At 48.3% G+C, this 10,000-nt stretch overlaps 1 protein-coding gene across 1 annotated transcript; it reads right to left on the minus strand.

Annotated features, from left to right (window-relative positions):
* Positions 1-931: 931 nt before the first annotated feature.
* On the minus strand, positions 932-7,219 carry tpk2 (thiamin pyrophosphokinase 2). Its single transcript, XM_069139282.1, has 8 exons — positions 7,144-7,219; positions 6,829-7,070; positions 4,311-4,374; positions 4,071-4,201; positions 3,876-3,994; positions 1,733-1,865; positions 1,556-1,652; positions 932-1,475 (listed from the first exon to the last, which is right to left on the minus strand). Exons 1-8 carry the CDS (start codon positions 7,211-7,213, stop codon positions 1,429-1,431), a joined length of 903 nt encoding a protein of 300 aa, XP_068995383.1. The 5' UTR covers positions 7,214-7,219; the 3' UTR covers positions 932-1,428.
* Positions 7,220-10,000: the final 2,781 nt, after the last annotated feature.

Genomic DNA, 10,000 nt, shown 5'->3' on the forward strand with positions numbered 1-10,000 from the left:
CTGTCCGATCCTGTATGGCTGGCAAATCTGGCTTTTTTGGTTGACATAACAAAGCATCTGAATGTGCTGAATGTTAATCTTGAAGGAAAAGATGCAGCGCTGAGCCAGCTGTACGCTCACATCAAGGCTTTTGGAACCAAACTGCAACGTTTCCAAAGACACTTGTCCCAAACCGAGCCCTGCACCGTGCACTTCCCAGCTTTGAAAGAGGTCATTGACAGTTTCCCACAGGACAACATCGGTGCGCAAATGAAGAGTTACGCAACAGCTATCGCATCTCTTTCTGTGGAATTTAACAAACGCTTTGGGGACTTTGCAGTTATTGAAAAGGACATGTTGCTGTTCTCTTCTCCCTCCTCCGTGGACCATAATGATGCTCCTCCACAGCTGCAGATGGAGCTCATTGAGCTGCAGTGTGACGATGAGTGCCGCGGAAAACACCAGCAGTGTTCTCTTGTTGACTTTTACCGGCAGCTGGACAAAAGCAGGTTTCCAGAAATGCGGTCATTTGCTAAGAAAATGCTGAGCTTATTCGGCTCCACATATTTGTGTGAGCAAACATTCTCAGTCATGAACTTTAACAAGAACCGATTGAGGTCAAGGATGAGTGACTCCCACTTGCGTGACATTTTACGCATCTCAACCACTGCTCTCAAGCCAGACCTGGCCTCTTTACATAAATCTAGATCTCAGTATCACCCTTCCCATTAGTGTCAGCAAGTTATCTGTTCCTTGATCAATCTGAAATTGAGTGTTTTGAACGGTAACATCTGTCACTATTAACAGTGAAAAGCCTAAAGCACACTAACGCACTTCTGTTATTAAACTCTTGAACAAGATATGTGTTATAACTGTTGATGTTATGTTCCTGTAGATGTGACACAAACTATTGCTTTCTGAAAGATCTTGTAAAAGACAAAGGCAAAATTCACTTGTTTTAAAGTTTAATGGTAACAGACCACTTTGCATTACTTATAACTCCTGTTTAAAATGTTCATGAGGCAAAGATATTTAACTCATGGAAATTGAAGGTATTCTGTACAGTTTGTTCAATGTTATCTGACTGAATGAAAGGCAGAATTGTGTTTTTAGAGTTGTTCACGTCTGCCTGAGTGGCTTATATTTGGTGACATTGTCATTTGAAAAATAAAGGTAATTGTGACAATGAAAATTGTTTTATAACAGTGTGTATTTTCATGTAACTTTTGTGGTTAAAAAAATGTCAGAAGGAACTATTGGCTTCCGGGCATCTTCACTTTATCAAATTTGGCCCTCTTTGCAAAAAGTTTGGACACCCCTGGTCTACACAGTAGAAACAGTACAAATACAGAGACACACGTCTGTTCTTCGTGATCAGTCGTCCTGTGATCCTCTGATGTCTCGGTAAACACGTGACTTCTCGGCGTGATGTCGTCCCTCGGCGCCGGTCTATAAGGTGTGATGGAGTCCAGCCATGAAGTGCTGATAACACGGCTCTGAGAAGAGGAACGTCTCCTTCAACAAACAGATGTGACGTGTTGAACTTTATTTTGAAGGGGAGGGTTTCTCCACTCACCTGTGTCGGGCTGGATGAAGGAGTGTCTGATGAGGAAGTCCAACACCACCATGGCACAGTTGGGTTTGAAGTCATCGGTGACCAGCAGCTCCTTCACCTGGAACACACACCAACATCCCATCATCCAAACCTCTGTGTGGTTAAAGGAGCCTGAAGAAGAGCACGTCGGAGACGCACCTCATGGATGGGCAGGAGGAGGAAGTCCTGCACCTCCCCGTCCCCCACACTGGGCCTGAACTCAGGAGGAAGCTCCAGGTCGAACACAAACTGGGTCTCTGCATACACACCCTCGTCATCCTCGTAGGTGTAGCTGAAAAACAGATCTTCATCCTCAAAAATGAAGCTTCATCCTCACTACTGGAGAACACACGAGCTGCAGCTAAAACACGTTTAATAAGATGAACTAAAAGGAAATAAACCTGCAGTAAACCAAACCAAACAAGGTGGAGGTTAAAGGACGGCATGACTCCGCCCACCACCTCAGAGTGGAGACGGCATGACTCCGCCCACCACCTCAGAGTGGAGACGGGATGACTCCGCCCACCACCTCAGAGTGGAGCCGGCATGACTCCGCCCACCACCTCAGAGTGGAGACGGCATGACTCCGCCCACCACCTCAGAGTGGAGACGGGATGACTTCCCCCCCCCCCAGACTCCTGCAGAGACAGGTGAGCTCAGCAGGTCTTCACATTTGTGGAAGACCTGAGCCGAAGCTCATCATAAATAAAGTTCACCTTTCTGTCCAGCTGTCACTCAACGATCCTCCTCCTTCACCGACAACTTTTTGGATTAAAAATACTCAAATTTGTGGCAGCTTTCCTTAAAAATTGTGCCAAAAAATTCCCAGTCAATGTTTTTTTTTTCCAAACTAGTACCTGATGAAGAAACAGTCGTCTGTCATCACTTCCACAGATAATAATAAACCTGCTGGACATCACAGAAAGACCTGGAAACGTTTTCAACGTTTCTTTAATTTTCTGACCCTAAAGAACGGTGAAGCTCAAAGTTACTAAACATCACAGAGTCCATCAGCTGTCAGAATAAGAGCTTCAAATAATTTTTAAAATCATATTAATGAACACACATAAAGTGCAGTCTGTTATGACTCATGTATGAAACTGTAACTCAAAGTTCAGAGTATCAGATTCCAGGTCTGAAAAACGGTTCGACCGTATACCACTGGAGGAGCTTAATCTGAAAATAATCCCTCATTCATTTGATTGACAGGCCTGTGGTGCAGTCATGTTACAGCTATCGGTGGGCGGGACGTAGTATCGTCCGGTTTCCAATCAGATCGGTCAGATCCACCGCTGGCTCCTCCCCCAGCTCGTCCAAATATGGTCACTTCCTGCTCCAAACCGCTCCGAACTATCAAAGATGGTGACGGACAGAATCTGAACTGGAGGATTCATAATGTTCACAAACCAACGATGACATCACTGATGGTTGATGACATCACTGATAGATGATGACATCACTGATGGATGATGACATCACTGATGGTTGATGGTTGCGTTAACCTTCGTGTCTTTTCTATTTTATGTCTGAGATTGGCTTCTGCGTCATGACGAGCACCAACTGCCTGATTCCCATCCGAGCGTGTCTAATTCACGCTTTGCCGTGATCCCAACAACACGTGTCACTTTCATCAGGCAGCCTGAAGGCTTTTATCAGTCCGGTGTGCTGAGTTGACGAGGCAGAAATGGAATATAATATTAAAAATGGACAGAGTATAATCACGTGGAACTCACAATGAGCGCTTCATATCTAGACGGGCAGTGGAGACGCCATGTTTCTCCAGAAGGAAACAAACACTGGCTCGTGTCTCTGTTCAGTTTATCAGGCTTTTTTTCAAGTCTTTAAATTCAGTAAAAGCAAATAATGTCAGTTTGCTGATGTGACCTCTGGAGCCTTTAAATGGCCTCTAGTACACCAAATAAAGCGTCAGGACGCTGGACGTTCTGCTTCTCCTCCAGTAAAAGGACACATGGTGGAAATCTCTCTCTGACGTCACCTCGCCTGTTCGTCTCGCTTCATGTTGACGAAGACAACGGTGACTTTCCGTTGTTGTGGAACTCCCTAATAAATGATAGATCAGACCGTCACCTGCTTGACTTCCCACGTTTCCTCTGAGCGGTTGTTCACATGATAAGACTACATTTCCCATAAACCCCTCTGATCCCAGTTCTTTGTGTTTTGTTTGTTTTAATGATGAAGAGCTGAGACTATTAAATGAGGAGGTATTTTGGTTTGCAGAGTTTCACCTGAGAAACTCAGAGCGTGCACAGACTTGACCTTTGACCCCCCTCATCGCGCTCACCTGACCGTCCCCGCAGGTCGAGCCTCCTCGGCGACGCTCGCCGGGATACACGCCTCCTCCTGGCACTCTTTCACCGCCGTGTGTTTGACGCCGACTCCGGCAGCCAGACCTCCGGCCGCCTGCCGGGACACACAACACGCAGCACGTGATGCAGACACGCTTCAGAGGACACGTATGAAGGAGGCGTGTCCTCACCACGTTGTCCAGCAGGCCCGGGTACGTCTGCTTGGAGAGGGAGCGCCGGCCCAGCCACATGCTCACCTCCCCACACCCCCCCATCGTGTAGCCGTTAACATGGACTCCATACCGGGTCACCCCGAACAGACCTGCAGGAGGAGGAGGAGGAGGAGCAGGGAGAGGAGGAGCGGCACCGTCAGATGATCCCACAACAACAACAACAACAAACACATGACATCATCCCGTGGAGACGCTCACCTGTCGCTGCTCGCTCCATCCACATCAGAGGTGCGTCGGAGAACGTCGGCATCACACTGTACCTCTGGAAGAAAGCAGCTGTTACACATCAGTGAACAAGATCAGATCATAGGAACATCAGGGAGGGGTCACCTGACCAGGTAGGGTCTAACAGGTCACCTGACCAGGTAGGGTCTAACAGGGGTCACCTGACCAGGTAGGGTGTAACAGGGGTCACCTGACCAGGTAGAGCCTAACAGGGGTCACCTGACCAGGTAGGGCGTAACAGGGGTCACCTGACCAGGTAGGGTCTAACAGGGGTCACCTGACCAGGTAGAGTCTAACAGGGGTCACCTGACCAGGTAGAGTCTAACAGGGGTCACCTGACCAGGTAGGGTGTAACAGGTCACCTGACCAGGTAGGGTCTAACAGGTCACCTGACCAGGTAGGGTCTAACAGGGGTCACCTGACCAGGTAGGGTGTAACAGGTCACCTGACCAGGTAGGGTCTAACAGGGGTCACCTGACCAGGTAGGGTCTAACAGGGGTCACCTGACCAGGTAGGGTGTAACAGGTCACCTGACCAGGTAGGGTCTAACAGGGGTCACCTGACCAGGTAGGGTCTAACAGGTCACCTGACCAGGTAGGGTCTAACAGGGGTCACCTGACCAGGTAGAGTCTAACAGGGGTCACCTGACCAGGTAGGGTGTAACAGGGGTCACCTGACCAGGTAGGGTCTAACAGGGGTCACCTGACCAGGTAGGGTCTAACAGGGGTCACCTGACCAGGTAGAGTCTAACAGGGGTCACCTGACCAGGTAGGGTCTAACAGGGGTCACCTGACCAGGTAGGGTCTAACAGGTCACCTGACCAGGTAGGGTGTAACAGGGGTCAACTGACCAGGTAGGGTGTAACAGGGGTCACCTGACCAGGTAGGGTCTAACAGGGGTCACCTGACCAGGTAGGGTCTAACAGGGGTCACCTGACCAGGTAGGGTGTAACAGGGGTCACCTGACCAGGTAGGGTCTAACAGGTCACCTGACCAGGTAGGGTGTAACAGGTCACCTGACCAGGTAGGGTCTAACAGGGGTCACCTGACCAGGTAGGGTCTAACAGGGGTCACCTGACCAGGTAGGGTGTAACAGGGGTCACCTGACCAGGTAGGGTCTAACAGGGGTCACCTGACCAGGTAGAGTCTAACAGGGGTCACCTGACCAGGTAGGGTGTAACAGGGGTCACCTGACCAGGTAGGGTGTAACAGGGGTCACCTGACCAGGTAGGGTGTAACAGGTCACCTGACCAGGTAGGGTCTAACAGGGGTCACCTGACCAGGTAGGGTGTAACAGGTCACCTGACCAGGTAGGGTCTAACAGGGGTCACCTGACCAGGTAGGGTGTAACAGGGGTCACCTGACCAGGTAGGGTCTAACAGGGGTCACCTGACCAGGTAGGGTGTAACAGGGGTCACCTGACCAGGTAGGGTCTAACAGGTCACCTGACCAGGTAGGGTCTAACAGGGGTCACCTGACCAGGTAGAGTCTAACAGGGGTCACCTGACCAGGTAGGGTGTAACAGGGGTCACCTGACCAGGTAGGGTCTAACAGGGGTCACCTGACCAGGTAGAGTCTAACAGGGGTCACCTGACCAGGTAGGGTCTAACAGGGGTCACCTGACCAGGTAGGGTCTAACAGGGGTCACCTGACCAGGTAGGGTCTAACAGGTCACCTGACCAGGTAGGGTGTAACAGGGGTCAACTGACCAGGTAGGGTGTAACAGGGGTCACCTGACCAGGTAGGGTCTAACAGGGGTCACCTGACCAGGTAGGGTCTAACAGGTCACCTGACCAGGTAGGGTCTAACAGGGGTCAACTGACCAGGTAGGGTGTAACAGGTCACCTGACCAGGTAGGGTCTAACAGGGGTCACCTGACCAGGTAGGGTCTAACAGGGGTCACCTGACCAGGTAGGGTCTAACAGGTCACCTGACCAGGTAGGGTGTAACAGGGGTCACCTGACCAGGTAGGGTCTAACAGGTCACCTGACCAGGTAGGGTCTAACAGGGGTCACCTGACCAGGTAGGGTGTAACAGGTCACCTGACCAGGTAGGGTGTAACAGGGGTCACCTGACCAGGTAGGGTCTAACAGGTCACCTGACCAGGTAGGGTGTAACAGGTCACCTGACCAGGTAGGGTCTAACAGGGGTCAACTGACCAGGTAGGGTCTAACAGGTCACCTGACCAGGTAGGGTCTAACAGGGGTCACCTGACCAGGTAGGGTGTAACAGGGGTCACCTGACCAGGTAGGGTGTAACAGGTCACCTGACCAGGTAGGGTCTAACAAGTCACCTGACCAGGTCAAAGGGAAGAATCTGACGTCATACCTTTAATAAACAGAAGTCCCATAATCCAGAATAACACCCGAGTGTGTACACGTGTGACCTTCCTGTATCTGTGAGGACACCTTTGGACAGTGAGGACATTTGCTGTCCCACCTGCTCTGGTTTGGGACATTATGACGTCACTAAGGTGTGCAGCAGCACCTCACCTCGTCCCTCCACCCTCTCAGGCAGCTCAGGGTGCCCTCCTGTCGGAGGTTCTGCAGGACGCCGTCGACCGCTTCCGACCTCCTCCCGTACGAGTCCAGCCCGGGACTGAGGCACACAGCGCCACCGCGCGGCGGGCAGAACACCTCCGGGTACCGGGTCAGCAGGGGCGCGACGTGAGGAGGAATCCAGCCCACCTGCGCTCCGTCAATCTCGAACCTGAGGCAGCTGGGAAGGCACGAGCCTGCGAGAACAAGCCGGAAGTGGTTACTTTAAAAACGTCCTCCGTACAGTGTGCGACATGTTCAGTCGTCTACCTGGTGAATGAAAGTTGTTCATCCGGCGGAGGAGTCGGAGTACTTTCTCTGACCAGGCACAGTTAGCCATTTTAAACTCCGGTCACAACAAACGCAACGTAATGACGTCACTGATTGCCGCAGATTCCAACGTGCGGTGATTCAGGTGCGTCGGAGAACGTCGGCATCACACATCCGGGAACTTTGGTTTTCAGAAACGTCCCCGCCCCCTTGTTTTGTCTTTTTTGTCCTATGATATTTTTGCATCAAGGACATTTATGTATTTGAATCCATCTTTATTCATTCATATTTTATTTTATTAATTTATTTTCTTTACTTTTGTGATTTGCTGTTCACTGTCCTATTGTTTCCACCTTTGCCTTTCTGTATGAAATATTGAGTACTTGTATACACTGTTTGTAAAGTTCTTAAAAAAATAAAAATACGACTCTCTCCATAGACGTGGATGTAAAACTGTTACTGAACCAATCCGTTTTAGACCATCGGATTAAAATAACTTCAGAAATGAGGCAGCGGCACCATGCCTCGGTTTATATTGAACTCTGCTGCCAGAGAACAACGCTGGATAGATCATAAAGTTTGATTTGATCTCATCAGTGACTTCAGTCTTCCCTTCTATAGAGGGGTTCCACAGAAACCTAATATCAGGATCTTGTTTAGGACATAACAGGGAAACAAATCGGAGATAAGAGTTTTTCACATCGTTGTTGGAGCAACTAACTACACAGCAACTCTTCGGCATGACGTCATTATTTAAACCGGTTAGTTTAAAGCAGCAGTTTGGAGATAAAAGTCTCAACTTCCTCCGATTCTCCGTTGCTGTCAATGCAACGCAATTTATTAGATGTCTCACTGTCAATCAACTGCTTCCGCGCGTTAACCCGCCCACAACGAAACAACCAATCACAGGCAAGAGTGTCCAACCCGGCGCCATTGGGTAGAAAACGGTCTGTATGACTGCTGTTATTTCATTAAACTTCAATTAAACAAATTAAATGAGACTAACCCTACACATGGCATATAAATATTATATTATTACATAATGCTTAACTCTCGCCCCCCTGCCCCATGAACTCTAATCTTTGCACTGAGGACCCATATTTGCACCACGTTGTCTGTTTTATTGTTTTGTTGTTGTTGCATATTTATGCTTTTCTTGTTTTGTCTTTTTATTTTCACACAGCGGGACTGTGAGAAACAGTTTTCCATCCATGTGTATGCTAAATGCTCAGATTACTATCACAGATTGTACATATTAAAACATGAGGAGCATCATTTGTGTCAGCAGGATTAAAGGACATGAAGCTTTCTTTATCAAAAGAAGTTTTTTAATTTGTTTTTATCGTGAACTGATCTTTGGACAATTAACAGTCCAAATCCTTTTTAATCTTGCAGGATTTCTTCACATCATCAAATGCCGCTGCCCGCGTGCTCCCTGATGACGTCACGTCTGCAAAACTACAAAGCCTTCTCTGAATGAAGGGATGCTTCGCCGGGTGCGGTGGCGCGCGCCTGTAATCCAGGTCCCCGGGAGGCTGGAGGACCGGTGGAGCTCGGTACCGACATGGCTCTCAAGGAGGGGTGCACCGGCGCAGGTCGGACACGGAGCAGGTCAACGCGCACGTGCCGCTCAGTAGTGGGCTCGCGCCTGTGAATAGCTGCTGTAGTGCAGCCGGAGTAACACAGCGGGACCCTGTCCTCCTGCTCCTCCTGCTCCTCCTGCTCCTCCTGCTCCTCTCCAAACTACTGGGACATCAAACTCCTCTGGTCCATTACAACCACTGTTGGTCCTGCAGCGCCTCCAGCTGGAGGAGAGGAGCAACTACACCAGTCACACCACGTTTATTAGTTGGACAGTCAGCCTGTGTTAGTGTGGTGTTTATTCAAAACCATAATGCTTTGCAAATAATAACAATTAAAAAAAATATTACAATATATGAAAAAATATTACTGTAATTACTGTGTTATACAACTTTAGAATTAAAGAAAACACAATGACAATTTCAGTGTGTGTAGATTCTGTTCTTACCTATGAACAATATGAAAATATTGGTAAAGCAGAAGAACAGTTGGTGGATGAGGCTCCTTTCTTTTTTTTTGTCTTACACTTTCACTTTCAGATATCACATCAAATCCAGAAATCAATTCGGAATTTCTGCTAATTATTAATAATTACAATTATTTAATCATACTTTTTTTCACAGAACAAATTTTAATATCTTCAGCCTGTCAAAGCTTTGTACACCTGAGGATTAGAGGTAAAAATAACCGCATGTCAACATACAGCATACGCAGAGACAAAAATGAAGGCAAAGTGATGTCACATGATTATTATAATCATCAATATTATAATATTCGGATATTGAGAAAAGTGTAATTCATGTGTCTGATTCAATCTTTGAAAGTCAAGCAATGTCTGTGCACGTTGTACTTTTCACACTTTTCGCTTCCACATCAGCCGGTTCTACAATCTGAGCAGAACTTTTCATTCTCACTGGATTCATGGTTTTAAGGGAGTGGCTTGTGTCAGCATCCAAGTTCACGGGGTCCTTACTTCCTGCCTTCCATGGCAACAATCACTAGGAGGAGGTTCCTCATGGACGGAGCAGGACGGAGGTTTCGGTGTCCTGGACGATGAGATGAGAACGGCTGACAACACCACATCCTGCTCAGGGAACCACAACACGTTTTATAGTCATCCATCATCTGCCAAACACCTGAACACGGTTTCTTCCTTCTTCTTCTTCTTTCTACCACCTGGACGACTCACTGGAAACCTCAGGAAGGTTTTCTGAGACTCTTCATGTGAGGAAAACATTGTTTGTGAGTGAATGTGCAGAAACTGGGATGACTTTGT

Source organism: Embiotoca jacksoni, unplaced genomic scaffold, assembly GCF_022577435.1.
Source record: "Embiotoca jacksoni isolate LCO1_2020_lvr unplaced genomic scaffold, fEmbJac1.0.p SCAF_80, whole genome shotgun sequence".
In the NCBI taxonomy this organism is placed as follows: Eukaryota; Metazoa; Chordata; class Actinopteri; family Embiotocidae; genus Embiotoca; species Embiotoca jacksoni.